The sequence below is a fragment of the Haliaeetus leucocephalus genome, unplaced genomic scaffold, assembly GCF_000737465.1.
Source record: "Haliaeetus leucocephalus isolate CR32 unplaced genomic scaffold, Haliaeetus_leucocephalus-4.0 Scaffold616, whole genome shotgun sequence".
NCBI classification, from domain to species: Eukaryota; Metazoa; Chordata; class Aves; order Accipitriformes; family Accipitridae; genus Haliaeetus; species Haliaeetus leucocephalus.
The window spans coordinates 3,845,640-3,861,713 of record NW_010973052.1 but is presented as its reverse complement, the minus strand read 5'-3'; the positions used below and the strand labels follow the sequence as shown (position 1 = coordinate 3,861,713).

The 16,074-nt window shown below is 38.2% G+C and overlaps 1 protein-coding gene across 1 annotated transcript in view; it reads right to left on the bottom strand.

Moving 5' to 3' along the window:
- SLC36A4 (solute carrier family 36 (proton/amino acid symporter), member 4) overlaps positions 1-15,807 on the bottom strand; it is a 105,388-nt gene extending 89,581 nt beyond the window's left edge. Inside the window, exons 1-7 of the mRNA XM_010578271.1 lie at positions 15,695-15,807; positions 15,414-15,448; positions 10,990-11,113; positions 10,113-10,203; positions 8,856-8,944; positions 7,465-7,560; positions 5,770-5,854 (exon numbers count right to left, since the gene is read on the bottom strand). Of these exons, the coding sequence (XP_010576573.1) occupies positions 5,770-5,854; positions 7,465-7,560; positions 8,856-8,944; positions 10,113-10,203; positions 10,990-11,113; positions 15,414-15,448; positions 15,695-15,807 (633 nt within the window). The remainder of the gene's footprint in view (positions 1-5,769; positions 5,855-7,464; positions 7,561-8,855; positions 8,945-10,112; positions 10,204-10,989; positions 11,114-15,413; positions 15,449-15,694) is intronic.
- Between the last annotated feature and the right edge of the window lie 267 nt (positions 15,808-16,074).

Sequence of the window (16,074 nt, the reverse complement as noted above, 5' to 3'; positions counted from 1 at the left end):
ATAAAGCACAGGAAGACAGTTTATTCCCTTTTGTGGCTATTTATACCTTTAAATCAACTTCACATCAATAAAGTAGCTTTAACAACATCAGGTCAGTACTACCTACAGGTTTAGGCATGTCACAGGAAATATCCATATCACAGAGGTGGATTTTGAAACATGACAGGATAGTGATTTTGTACATTGACTCAGAAGAGGCACACCAGATAAGATCCAGCAAAGGTTAATCTTGTGAAAGAGCTAAACAAACAGGCAAGAGTGACTGACGAGTTGAAGAAAGCTGAGTCAGAAAGTAAAATGTAAAAATTATAAAAAGTAAGGATCACTATTCTCCCTCTTAGAGTAGAGCAATTGGCTGTGGGAGATTTGACAGTAAAGAGCAACAGGAAAACTCTAATGAAGATGAGATTATACTGATTTGTTCAGGTGCACGCTAACATTACCATCACTTTGAAAGTGTTTTACTAGATTTTTTTTTTAAAAATAATTAATCAGACAACACTTAAAGCTGTTCTAACAAGTAACAAAATACAAAGCAGCAGGAGGACTTTTGGGTTTTTTAAACTCTTTCTCATATGCTGTTTAGCTTACTATAAGCTTTACTGCTGATAGTGTTAGGACAAGCTATGACTCACTGTCTGTCTAACCTAGACTCCTAAATATTAGGATTAATATAATCTCAGATTCCTATTCTGGACAACAAGCACTTTCAATCTCCTGCTGCTCTCTGCTAGTGCATCACTGCATATGGCAGTCATGCTGGGCCAAGAACAGCAAACATTATATCTGTCTTTTTCCTAAAGAAAGCAACATAATCTGAAATTTCATCGGAATATCAGCCAACTTAGACAAATCTTTTCACTTATCCATCCAATGGATCTGTTCTTGAAAAAGGCGTGCATACATACGTATTCTTTTGTACGTGTCACAGAGCCCAGTGAATAGTGTTCAACTTCCAATCTGAACACACATTATCTGCATATTGTTCTATGCTTATCATGACTGTACCTTCCACAAACATTTCCCTAAACCACATGAGAAAATATCATTATGGTTTTAGAAAGGAAATACACAGCCACGGAAGTCACTAGCCATAGTGACTACAAAGGCTAGTGAAGTCCTCGGTCACAAAGTGACTTCCATCAGAAGTCACTTCGGTTATTCAAGCATTAACTTACTTGATGGTGTGATGTCTGAAACAGCTTTCTGTACAGGAGTGCCTCTCCTAATGTTTCATTTACATACCTTAAGTGCAGCATCCACCAACTTCAGCTGTATCCAGGAAGATCAAACACTTGTGCAAATCTGGTTATCAGATTCCTTATGTCAGGCACTCAGAAAATGACAAATGCACAAGCAGTGACTGCAGAAAATTCAGTTCAACTGATAAACACACAAGAACTCTCTCAGAAGCAGGAAATAATTGTTTCCTTAGTCTTTTCAACCAAGACCACTGTTTTCTTGCCTGTATCCCAAAACTCACTCTTTCTGTCACACAGTCTACGGACTTTTTAGCACCTAGTGGGATCAAAACAATAGTCATTGAGCTCATTGGTTCCTTTTAATTCCTTCCTTATTCAACTTGGAGTAACAGCCAGTACAACAGACAAGGCCAGATCTGGCACAAAACCAATATTTTATCAGGCAGATAAATACTATATTGTAATCCTGTAATTTGGCATGAAAAGGCCAAAGAAAATTTTCACAGTTCATTTCCTTCTGGTATTTCGTTATTACTCAGCACTCAACTTTCCAAACTACACATTTTTCACACTTCTAATTTTATGTCCAAATTCAATTTCCTGACGGTGTTGGGTTTTTTTCCTTTCCATTTTACAAAAACTGGTGGGGTGGGTAAATCAATATTCCATTATGTAGCACCCCACTCATGGGTCATCTTCAAAATTCTAAAGATCTAATAAAGTGCTCCCACACAGCAAGGACTTGTGTGGCATTTTTTAGCTTTGCCAGCAAACAATGAGAAAAGAACACTTTTCCAAAGAACTCAGCAAATACTCACAAGCAAGTTGATAAATGCCAAGACGCTTGACTTAAGGTCTTACTTTGCTTTTCCTGCTTGAGCAACAGAACCATGGCATGAAAGGGGACCATCTTTTGAGCACAGATCCTTTTTCCTATCCCAGTGTGTTCCTGCTCCAGTCTTGCTTGCAGTCAACCCTCAAGCTCTTTGTTCCAGTTTCACCATTCTTCTCCAATTCTAGACACCTTCACCCCTAAGCCCCTTATTGCATCCTGCCAGAGTTAACCAGAACTCTCTCCACCAACCTAAGTTTCTTTGGTGCCCCAGGAAAATATTCCTTAGGAAAAGCCTCATTTCAAATGTGATATAACAAAATAGGGTCTTGTAGCACAAAGTAACTGGAAAACACTAATGTAATGCAGCCAACATTGTTACAATCCTACAGACACTAATCAGAAAAGATTTAGCACCAGAAGCTATATTGCATATCCATTAGTGAGAAGGGTACATCAAACATTTCACAGAATTCAAAAGATGAAACAAATATTTAGACTCACATGCACCACTGTGTGTCTAACTAAATATTCACCTCAAAGTAATCTGGACTGTCCATTCATGTGCCAGAACCACTTTAAAATGCTTTGTCACATCTTAGTTCTCTGAAACAGTAAATAAAGTGAAGGAAGAGACTACTAATTTGGGTTGGTACTAGTTTTAACTAAGAATAATAAAGAAAAGATCTCAGTGGAAGTTCCCACTGGTTCCAGTGGGCTTAATCTGCACATACCAACATGCAAACATGATCAGAAGAGTATGAACATAACACAGAGGTATGGGTCAAGGAGTGGTATTAGTAACATTTTTGCTGTTTTCCCTTTACCTCAGTTCTCCACTCCCCCAATCCCTCTGTTCCCCTTCCTCATCCTTCCACTACCCCCAATTAGAGATTTAAAGCAGTACCAATTTGTGTTCTTTGGTGCCCTCTTCGGGACAGATTTCTGCAACAGAAAGTTGCCAGGAAGAAACCACAGACTTCTCCCTCCCAGAAGGGAGAGCACAGAGCAATCTAAATCAAATACACTTGGAAGTGGAACTTCTGAATTGCTGACGACTTCAATTCATTCACAGGCTACATGTCATGGGTCTCCGCAGCTACTGCTTTTGCAGCAGTTGCTTTCCTGTAAGATCTTTCAACTCTTCTTCAAGAAACCACCAACAAGTTTCTTGAAAAGGTTTTGGGTTGTGTTTTTTTTTTTAAATCTGCAAGTGCCAAGGTCAATAAGTGTTCAGTCTCATCTTTTCCTTAAGGTCAAAACACATATATAGCAACTGGTTGATCAGATACATATTTGATAAGAAAGGTTTTAATTAGAACTTACGTTAGAAAGGATGCAATAAAAAACCCCACTTCAGAAGGCCAGCAAAAGGAGGACAGCAGATGTAAAATAGGATTTTTAGGTATTGAGATAGACTGTGACAGTAGGACTGTAGTTTTCAAGGTTGGGGGGTTTTTTCTCTCCCAAGACGCAAATTACAGTGTATCCAGCTTCCAAACACACAAATTTGCCTCATCTTGACAGGATCTTCATCTGTAGAACTTGGAATACTTTTTAAATACAATATAAATACTCATCTACAAGGGAAGGAAAAAAACATACTATCTTCTGTGTACTAGTTTCTCAAGGGGACACTCTTCTTCCTAATTAAAGTAAGTTAAGCTATGCCAAGACACCTTTATTCTACCTTTTGGGTAGAATAAGAGTCCATATGGATGTTTAATGCTCAGTAATCTGCCATACCTTATTCCTCACCCACTTCACTAATTACAGAAGCACTCATGTTTAGACACAGGCCCAGAATCATCTTCATTAGCTTTAAGTCAAGTGACTAACCATAATCTTATGAGCAGAAAACACAGCAGAGTACACTGGTATAGTCCTGGCATCTTAATAAGTCCATGGAGGAGAGAGCACCACAAGCTCAAAGTGTGTGTGGCTCCTGTCTGAGCATCCAGCCTGTGCTGGTTGACCTCCTGCGGACCACCCGCTCAGACACACAAACTGCTGACTGCAACTGCTGAGTGTGCAAAGAGGAAGGACCAACAGACATCAGGGAGCCCGTCAACAGAAAAATCTCCACCGATGAGAAACAGAAGAGCTTAGAAGGACTGGAGAATGAAAGACAAAAAACATGAATGAAAGTAGGAGCAGCTGTCATGAAAGTGACAGGCATGGTTTTGTTTGCTTTTGTCAGTGATGGATGGTTGTGGGGGAGAAAAGGGATAGTTGGATTTTATGGAAAGGTTTGGGGGTTGCTTGGGAGGTGTATAGGCATTTGTGGGGATTCATTTGCAATTTTTAATTGACTTTTTCATAAATATGGCATGGTGAAGTATTTGATTTTTAGACATCCTTAAATAAATCAACTTGCACAAATGAATCACAGTATTTTTCTAACAATTAATATCCAATCTATTTAAAAATCTATAACATATTGAAATGTGTCTGTATATGTTTAATACTACATACTATACATGTAATAGTTTTACAGTAAAACACATGAAATGCTCCATGAGCAGCGCTATTTAATATTCTCATTAGTAACACACATGATGTAGTAAACAGGGTTTAAACATCTATTCCAGATGGAAAGTGAAAGAATATTGAAAAACAGCATTAAAATTAAACCGTGAGAACTGTTAAAAATCAATCCGGTAAGGAAAAATAAAGTATTCTATAGGTAAGCAGAAACCATCTGTACAGAAACAAGAACCAGAAGACTTGCCTAGAATGCAGCTCTGCAGTGAAGGATCAGGAGATCACAGTGGATCACAAGTCAATCATGAGTTAGCAATGACATGCTCCTGCAAAATGACCATGACACTGAAGTGTCAAGTCTGGAATATGATCTGTAAGACCTCTGAAATAACCTTTCAGCTCTACTGGTCACAAGCAGAACTTCAGCTAGAGTAGCATAACCAACTTCAGGGATAAAACTTGGAAAAAAGAGAGAGATGTGACCAACTGCAGAGCATTCACAGAAAAGCAAGAATAATTATCAGATTCTATCATGCCTCCCCTGTAATAGGGGAACATATTCAAAAATATAAAAGGTATCCACAAATAGAAAAAAGTGAATTACTTATAGCTAGAACATGAAATAAAGGACTTACAAAGCCGATAAGAAATTTTAAGCTTCTACAAAGAAGAAGCTGTCTAACAGATAAGAAAGCATTGGAACTGACTACTGGAGGAGGCTGCAGAAATTTCAATGTCAGGCATTTTTAAAAACAAAAATCAGAATTGGTTTAAGTACAGTGGATTCTGTGGCAGATGAGACCGTTCTAGAAAATGGGAGGGACTAAACAAGAACCAAAGAAAGATTCCAGTGACATGAAAAGGCTAAAATATGCCAGGAGGTTGGGGGGGAGGGGGGGGAAGGAAGTCACCAGAAAGCCGGGGTGGGGGGGGAATATCAGGGACGACTGGCTCCTAGAACAGTTTCAACCTTAATTTTCTATCATTTCCACTATTTTTAAATTCAACAAACAAATTAGAAGTCAATGAAGCCACAAACACTTGCACAAGATCTGAATTTAGTTCACCTTGCACATTGCTCTTTTTTACCAAAGGTTCTTTTGTGGAAACCGTGGTAGAACCAATCTATTCTGTGCATCTCTCAACTTCACATTTTACAAGTAGTTCTGTTGGACTTTATAAGGATAGGAAATAAAAGTGAGGAAAAATGAATGTAAAACCATAACTGTTTCCATACAGTAACTTACTCACTTGTTTCACATTTTCTGCCAAGAACACAACATAAACACTACAAAATCCCAGCTGTGTTATCACTAGGAAGAAGTCGACAATATACCTGAGGAAGAAAAAACAAACATACATTATACTTACCATCCAAACAATTAACCCATTTCTACCAAATATACAATTACTGCTCCTTTTTACAGTGGTCAAAATGGTAGATTCAAATGCCACATTAATCTCATGAGCACTGCAATGCAGGTTCCTCTTATGGCAAAACACAGTGGGTTTGTATGTTTGTTTTTTATAGTAGGCATCAAAGTTTCTCAAAAAAAAAAAAAAACAACAAAGGTGATCATATTTTAAAGTGGCATAAAATGAAATTCAAAGACTTAACAATGTGGGACAAATATAAGCAACAGACACACACATTCAATGCAGATATAAATTCTGCTGGGGTCCGTTAGCCCCCAACACAGCAGTTTTCCACCAGGACCAGAGATGAAATGTCTCATACAGTCTAAGTTATATAAGTTTCAGCAATTCAAAATAACAAACATTTTCACATCTTACTAAGTGGATCTATATCAATGTATCCAAATACACATTCAGACACTGTATCTCATTGAAAAAACACTTTAAACTATGGTTCAGATTGTTTTTGAAAAAATGTTATACACAATAGTGGACTGAATACATGCTGTAACTAAACTCTGCTAGATTCAGGCATACAGCAGAGATCTGCCTCAGAGAATGGATTTGCTGCAGCACAGTGTCTCTGGAAATCAAACTGCCGTTTGTGGCTTGTAACTCTTTGGGGCATTACAGAATTGCCATTATATTTCACTACAAACCAATTTTCCTCTAATTGAGCTCTACTCCATTCCTATGCAGTTATCACAAAAGATCTTGAAAGACTAGCTGACCTTTTTCTTATTCGAAACAAACAGCCAAAACACAGGATGCAAGATGCTGCATCCTTGAAAACAGCAGAACCAAAAAAAATTCTTCCTCAAGTGAGGAAAAAACACTTTAAATTAACGTTGAACAATATGTCTGAGTTTTTGAGTTTCACTACTCTTTATTCATACCATAAACTCCATGAACAGCTATACAGCAACAAATGGCAAAGAAAAAATATTGGTCTTTTTTAAAAGAGGGATAAAGTATTTAAAAGAGACAACAAGCTATTTATTTTGCAATAATGACATGCAGATATTTAGTAAGTATTTCTCCATTATTTGTATGTTATATTTAAACAGGAATCAAAGAATTGCTTTGCTTCCTTTCAGAATAAATATACTGAAGTAATTAACATCTGCAGTGTCGACCTGCTTAAAGAGTGAACTCTGATGCAGAGAAAGTGTGTTTATGGTAAAAGAGAATGAAAATTTAAATTACTTCACTACATTAGACAATACAGAATGCATTTCTGATTGTACCACATCTCTTCCTATATTACTACACAGAGTTCTTTTCTTCACAGCTCTTGTAGACCTGAAAATTGAAATGCCTAACAGAGAGAGACATTCCTCAATCCTCCCATGTCACCACTACTAGCTGGCTGCATGAAATAACAACACTGCATAAAAATATTTCAAACATGGAAAACACATTCTTAAAGCAGGTAACATCTTAGTAAAAAGGAAATCTCCTAACCAATGCAAGTGTAGCCATTAATTTTTAATAACAAATTTATTAAATTAAATTCTAATGCAAACTTACCGTCCCCAAGAAGCTCGTTTCTGAAGAGCAGTCAGGGGCCCCACTTCCATGGCGTAACTAACTGTATCGCTATACCCCAGTGAGGATTTTTTCATCCTGAAATCAAAGAGTGAAGAAAGAACAGAGTTACTAGAAACCACGAGGGCCTAGATCCCTACCTTGAAAATGCTGGTGGCCTCCCAGGATTATAATAAGTAATAACCTGTGGCACCATTCTGCAACTGCTGAATTTTAGAGGTATGGTTTGGGCTTCTTTCCCCCAGGAAGGGCTATTCAGCACTCTACAAGCATGTGAACCACAATGATGCTTCCCCCTAATTCAACAGTACTAAGTCAGTTTCTTACAGAACAACTTTCTTGGTAAGTTAATCCAAAATTAGATTCTTAGAATATCAGCTTAAGAAATTAATCTCAAACCTAGAAGTCACAAAAAACTTCAACAGGATTCAACAGATTTTCCTGGACAAGCAGTCAACCACAATTGTTTCAGTGATCTTAGTTTTATGTACATCTTCAAAGGCCATTCAAAACTACAGAGAAAGTGAAGAATTCAGGAACGACAGGATCCCTTCACAGTACAATACCACATTAAACTGATAAGATGGTGTTTCCAGCTACAGGGACACAAACAGTTTTGTGTTTCTATTCAGTTCAAAAACTTCACCGCACTTCTTAAATACGAGACCCTCCCACTGTTTCTCTTTAACACCTGACAGTAAGATAAAAATGTTTAATAAAAGTCACTATTAATCAAAATACTCTATCAAATTTGCTACTTCCCCCCCAGTACTGCACACCTCACTTGGAGGAGTATCTAGTGTTTACCTGCTCACTAGCATCATTTTAACACATTCTTTCAGCACTACAATTTCAAAGAATCAAGTTGTCACAATCCAAAGAAACAGAACTCACATATAATCATGAAAGACATCAACAACAATTTTGCGTTTATCTTCTATTCCTATTAAAGTACTTATAAACTGGCTATTTATAAATTGGACAGTTTTCAAAGCTATGAAGATTCAGAAGCTATGAAGATAAAGAAGGACTAATGGACTGAAGCTAAGCAATTAGAACTGCAAAGAAAAAGACCTGATTATTTGCCAGCAAAAACCAGGATACTAGGCAACACAAGTCAAACCGACTTCATTTTGTGTATGAGCAGAGAACAAATATTTTTTCAATGTATTAAAGCAGTGTTGCACAAAGCATAGCTATCATTTATAGTTGCACTATAAGAATTTGAGTGTTGTTTCTTTCAAGTACAGGATTCTGAACAGAAAAGAAGAAACTGCTACAGCAGCAGGACATTCTGTAGGCCAAAAATCAGGAATAGAAAAGAAGAAAGAAAAAAATATTCAAACTCAGCAACAGAGTAGTTCCACATTTACCTCTGACATAGACAGTGGCTGCAACGTACCAAGATGTGCATACAATGAACAGATATAACTCCTATGAACACAAGGCTGATTGGTCCAATCTGGTATGGAAAAAAAAAAGGGAGGACAAAGGAGATAAACAGAATTTTCCATGAAAATATGTTGGGGGAAAATCTTTACATGCAAAAATTTCACATTGTAGCAAATAAATTAAGAATTAAAAATTTTATGCAACTGAATATTTTTCCCCCCCCCTCACAGAGGGGGATTTGCTGCTGATGCTTTATGGCATTCCTTACTTTTAGTTCACTACCTGACAGAAGGCTACTCAGGGGAGATCAAGCCATAAATACCAAATGAGTGTGAACAACTTCACTCCTCTAACAGCTTCATTAAGACATTTCCCAAAAAAATCTGTCAAGGGAGCAGCCTGCATATATGCACAATTCAAAACAGTAGTTTGAACCACTTTAAAGTGGCAATGACAACGAAAGTTTCTTTCCCTTACATTAGTAGACTTGACGATGTACAGTATAAAAAAAAAAAAGACAAGAACACAACCACAACCCTGATAACTTCTACTATTAGAAGTCATAGATAATTTCCAAATTAAGTAATTTGTTTTGGAGTAGAAGTTTGACCAAAAGTTTTCACAGAAGGTACTTGCTTTTCACATGTAACTTCCATTCTTAAACCGAATGTCCTATAATAAAGAATTACAGGATTATTTAGCATAAGGTGAAAATTTCACTTGATTAAATTTGCCCTGCCTTAGGAAATGCATTGGTTGTTACCTAGTATAAACAAGCTGTGCTATACCCTGTTTCTGCAGAAACAGAAGATTGATTTAACAAGCTGATGCTGCATCCTCGGACATACAGTCTGGCTCTAGAGAAGTCTGGACAAAGATAAGACAACCCCATAGTAACAATTCCCATGAGACATCATAGGAGTCTGAGTGAATCAAAATCTTTCTTTTTTCTGATAAAGTTTTTGTTTTCGCCAGAAAAACACTTTGGCTGAGCAAAAACACAGCACGTGCTATAAAGCCTTCAGTGTGAAGTAGTAATTCTAAAAAAAAAAAAAACCAAAAAAAACCAACTCAATCTTCAGTACCAACTTCGCCAGACTAAAGAGGAAAAATAGAACACAACTCTGTTGAAGTGACAAACAAAAAGTATTGAGATTTTAGTTTTTCAGACTCAGACACATATCTGTAGATCTTTCTAGATAATTTTTCTAATCTATGAAAAATAATTGAATTCTTACCACAATGCCAGCATTTTTTATTGCAAGTGGAAGACCAAGAAGTCCAGTTCCAATGTTTCCCTTGAGGAGGTGTGTAAGTGTTTGTATAAACCTGAGGATAAAAATATAGAAAGTCACATTAGAAGTACGCTGAGATTGGGGGGGGAAGCAAAAAAAAAAAAAAGCAAAACCAAAACCACACCCTCTGTCATTTATTAATAAAGGGATAAATTGTGAGCTTCAACTACTTTAAGTGGTCCAGCTACTTTAAAGAATGTCCAGCACATTCAAATAATGTTCTTACTCATCTTTACATGTGAGCTCCCTCAAATACAATATACAAGTCTGATCTTCAATTCCTTCCTCCAGCTTGTGAAAGGTTATTTTCTGTGCAATTTTACTGTCCTTTTGCCACAGAGTCAAAATTACCACGTTTCGTCCATGCTATTTTAGAATCAATAACATTCAAAACAATTACCAGCTGCAAATCACAAGTCTGACAGCCAAAGATTTATCAAAAGAAAAAAAAACACTTCACAAGTTCTTCTAATTAAACTTTAACAAACAGATTATTTCCAAAGTTTTCTGAAGTTTCTTTATGAAAAAATAAAATCAATCAAAACCTTCTTTAAACAGTGCTTGGATTTTGAGTGACCCAATCACTTTATAAATGAGCACCTTGAAATATTTTACAGCGAGTACATTGTTAGCTTCCAAAAAACAGAGAACCTACTCAAAATGGGCTGCTTTTTGGCAGAACTATGCAAAGTCCTGATGTATAACCACTAAACTGTACCACAGGTGCAAGAAAAACCCTTAAGAGTTCAGTAAACTACTCGTGAGAAACAAGTCAGAAGCAACAAAATTTAACCAGCTCATACTTAAGAGTAATACATACGTAATGCCTTCTTCATTATCAAGCTGGTAGTGCTTCTCAACTGGCAGGAAATTATTTTCATGCTCTTCATCTGAGATGGCATCTGAATTTTGTTCATCAATTAAAGGCTTCATTACTTCCATGTCTGTACAACAGAGTTAACACTACATTAGCATTAGAAACTAACTTACAGTTTAGAAGTGAAATGTGACTTAAACTTCCCATGCCATGAGGTTTACCTGTGTTCCTAACTATAAAGCCGATTTAGGCAGATAGATACATACAGCACAAGTTTGCACAGGAAATTATCTCTGGCACATCATCTCATTACCATTATTATAATTATCATTATGGCCACACACTACAGTTTTTCATTAAAAAACCCAACCTTTTATCATCAAAATGTCAAAGGTTTAGATCATTTTGAAAGCTAATAAACATAAAGCAAAACAGAAAAGTCATCTATTGTTACAAAAGGATGAGATTCATCTTACCCCCCATTAGCTACCGCAAAACTAAGCATTTAGTCTACTCTTATCAGTGGTGAGCAAGGGCACTCCCCAGAGTCATCCCATCCTAAAATGGATAGGTAAGACAGGTACTGCAGAAGACGTCTCCAGTCAATGTCAAGAGAACCAAGATAAAGGAATTAGGCTGCATGCTTTGAAAGCTGCAATTTCACGAACCTTTTAAAGTAGCATAAACTGCCACTGCAGTCAACAAATGCCATTCCACCATCCAGCTAAACAACAGCACCAAGCAAGAGCAAGCAGCCAGGAGTGAACAAAATTGCCTTTCAGGCAAAACTTACAGCTTACGGCAGTTTAATGTTGATTAGATTATAAACATTTTTAAATTACTACAGTTAAGCAAAACAAACCCTGCCAAGAGCAAAAAGCTTATTTACCTTACACTTGTCTACCACAGTATCCATTCATAAAATATGTTGAATAAGTCTCAACTTCCATCATTTTCACAAAAAAAAGAAATCCCTGTGATTTTAACATCATCTATTTAAAAGAAAAATACTGTGTATTTCTCAATGTGCAAGAGCACATCTTACTGAATTATCACATTATTTTTCTAAGTGTGCAAGAGCACATCTTACTGAATTATCAGATTATTTATGGAACTTGGAAAGCATGAAGAATATCACAAAAGACATTAGCTACATTAAAACATACTTCACTCTTCAGCAAGCAAAGAAATTTCATAAACTGAGTGAACACTAAATACCTTAACCATATACTAACTTATTTATTTTGTGAGAAAAATATAGATATTAACTAAATACCTCTGAAATCTTTAACACCGGTGAGACTGTAGATACATTTAAAAGAAGGCATGAACAACTGACATCTTTATAGTACATAGCCATATATGAACATGCCAAATACAAGTTTTATTTTGAGGAGTTATGATCAGTCTGATAAAAATTACTGCTTAATTTGAAAACAAGAGACATGCACAGAAACAGACAGGAAATACAGAACATACTGAAAATTAGCCATTGTATTGGGTTTGCATGGCAAAGTTTTGGTAGCAGGGGGCTACAGAGGTGGCTTCTGTGAGAAGCTGCTGGAAGCTTCCCCCATGTCCGACAGAGCCAATACCAACCGGCTCCAAGATGGACCCACTACTGGCCAAGGCCGAGCCCATCAGCAATGGTGGTAGTGCCTCTGGGATAATGTATTTAAGAAGGGGAAAAAAGTTGCTGGGGGACAGAAACTGCAGCCGGAGAGAGGAGTGAGAAGATGTGAGAGCACCAGCCCTGCAGCCCCCCAGGTCAGTGCAGAAGGAGGGGAGGAGATGCTCCAGGTGCCAGAACAGAGATTCCCCTGCAGCCCGTGGGGAAGACCATGGTGAGGCAGGCTGTCCCCCTGCAGCCCAGGGAGCTCCACGGGGGAGCAGATCTCCACCTGCAGCCCGGGGAGGACCCCACGCCAGAGCAGGGGGATGCCCGAAGGAGGCTGGGACCCCACGGGAAGCCTGCGCTGGAGCAGGCTCCTGGCAGGACCTGGGGACCCATGGAGAGAGGAGCCCACGCTGGAGCAGGTTTGCTGGCAGGACTTGTGACCCCACGGGGGACCCACGCTGGAGCAGTCTGTGCCTGAAGGACTGCAGCCCGGGGAAGGAACTGCAGCCCCTGGGAAGGACTCACATTGGAGAAGTTTGTGGAGAACTGTCTCCTGTGGGAGGGACCCCAGGCTGGAGTAAGGGAAGACTGTGAGAAGGAAGGAGCAGCAGAGATGTGTGATGAACTGACCCCAACCCCATTCCCTGTCCTCCCACTCCACTCAGTGGGAGGAAGTAGAGAAAAACGGGATTGAAGTTGAGCCCAAGAAGAAGGGGTGGGAGTAAGGTGCTTTTAAGATTGGGTTTTATTTCTAATTACCCTACTCTGATTTGATTGGCAATAAATTAAATTGATTTCCTCAAGTCAAGTCTGTTTTGCCCATGACAGTAATTGCTGAGTGATCTCCCTGTCCTTATCCTGATCCACAAGCCTTTTGTTATATTTTTTTCTCTCCCCTGATCAGTTGAGGAGGGGAGCAATCGAGCGGCTTTGGTGGGCACCTGGCGTCCAGCCAAGGTCAACCCACCACAGCCATTCAACAAATTATGAAGGTTTCCATGAAACCTTAAAGATGTTTAACCCATCAGCAGGGCACTGAAGTCAATCCTAAGCAAGAGGCACTCACAAAGGAAAACTGTAGAAGTGTAATATATGCCATAAAGCAGAAAGCAGCTTATCCAGGTAGTTAAAATTAAATGCATACAGCTCAAACTCTCCTGAAAACAGCAAAGTGTCATCTGAATTTGGTGTCAATGAAGTTTAAAGTCAGTAATGAAAGCACTTGACAGAAGCAAAGATGCCCATTAGAGAGCAAAATCAGAGGTCAGAGACTCAACCAGAAAGTACACTGTAAAGCAAATTTATACTCAAGTGATACTCTAATTATACAAGTCAAGACAGACTTAATCATCTTTCACTACATAGCATATAGTCTATGAATTGATCAAAAGAAAGGTCAGCAAAGAAGTTTCTTCCCTCTACTCCCACAGCTTTGTGTTGACTAGTTCTTGAGAATGCCATGACCATCCTCTCTCAGCTCTGAGTCACTACTGGGCTCATTCCACACTCAACAAGACCTGCGTACTCTAGTTCTGGAGTAAAAGCCTGTCCCCTCAGGGGTCAGAGGAGACAAAGTGCCAATGCTGGAAGTTTCACCCAGTGGGCAAGTGATTAGGCTCATTTTCATTTTTAAAATATTGAGTCTAAACTAACAATCTGAAGTGTTTTCACTAGGAACAAGCCAAACTACAAGTGTGCATGCAAAGTCTGTGATCACCTGAGATTCAACAACATATAAAAGAAATCATCGTTAAATTACTTTTCCAGTTTTGACTCCATCACATTTTGTAGGATGCTATTTGTAATGCTAAACGATGACAACACACAGCAAGTAAGGTTCCTATTTAGCAGTATGAGGGGATCAGCATGACTCTTAGGACCAACAGCACCAGTGAGTATCAACAACTGCTCAGTGAAGGGAGAAAAGTGAATTTCTCTTCTTCCATTCCAGCCTGATACTGAAATGTTGGATATATCCATACATCCACACTGTTTACCATTCAACCAGATCACGCTCAGAAGACTGAATTTTATAGACATCCCATTTTACTTTTCTCCTAACTTCCTGACCCTTCTTCTGATCACAGAGGTAGTCCTTTAAGAATGGATTTAGACATACTCAAGCATTCCTCTCATTTTTTAAATAATAAGAATTTTTCTAAGACAGGCTATTATTTCCCTCAAAAACTCGTCTGCCCATGCCTAAAGCCACCTAGTCATCTAAGGGTTATTGTTATCACTATCCCAGCTCTGATAATTACTAACTTATTGTCATGTCTAGAAGTGCTAAACAACTCACTGCATAAACGGAAATTAAGAAAACAGCCCCTACCCTAAAGAGTTTACAGTCTAATCATCCTCAGTTCACCTACTGGGTTATTTTTGAAGTTGGTTTTTTTTTTTAAACCATTTGTCATTTTTAACTTTTCCTGTGAAGCAGTTGTGCAGCTCACTGAAGGACTGCTTCAGAGTAGGCTGTCCTTAAACAAGATTGCCTTTGAGGGTTTTTTATGGTTTATTCTGTCATCTATATAAATACCAGTCCCATTTATTTCAGTAGATTTCACAAATGCATTGTACCAAATAAGCCCAAAGCAAAATAGATATTTGCAATAACTGGTAAATTTAATTCACACTAGGAACATATTAAAACAAACAAGCAAAAATTTAAAGCACTACAGAACAAGATTTCAGTATTAAAATCTTTAACAGCAAGAAATTTTAAAGATATTTAGAGAACTTTCAAAGAAATTCAAGTACCAGTCTATTTTTCCTAGTTATCGGTATTCCACCAGACACTGTCAGTTACCTACTTCTTTGCCACCAAAGAACAGCACAATCAGACTGGCAAAATGCACTTAATTTTTCCAAGTTCGACTCTGGCAGGAAAATAACATAGCAGCTATTTAGAAACTAATGCATAGCATCTATGTAAATTCTAGGTTACATCATCAAAAAAAAAAAAAAGGTTTCTTCCCTGTGTGCACTAGAGAGATACACAATTCAGTTCTTATTTACCACTCTACCATTAGTAAATAAATAGAACAAAAATGTTTACTATACTCTTGCTACACTCTTGACCAAGATGACCTGAACATGCATACATTCACCATCACAGAGCATGCTTTAATCTGGAACTCGCCTTCCTTGATTTCAGGATCTTCAATTTCATCATCCACTGTCACTGCAGCCAAGGCTGCCATCCATCATCTTCTATATTCATGAGTAGCAGAACCAGCAATACGTTTTCCCTAGCTGGGGGCACTTGCATGAAAGAAACCATCCTACAAGCTCTCCAGAAAAATCCTCAATTCCTTGGGCCCTGCCACATTGCCTCCCTAGGAGGTACTAGGTGGTAAAATTCCCCCATGAGAACCAGGACGTCTGAACAGAACCAGGACGTCTGAACAGAAGGCTTCTTCCAGTTGTTTAAAGGCGGCTTCATCCACCTCTTCCTCCTGACTTGGTGG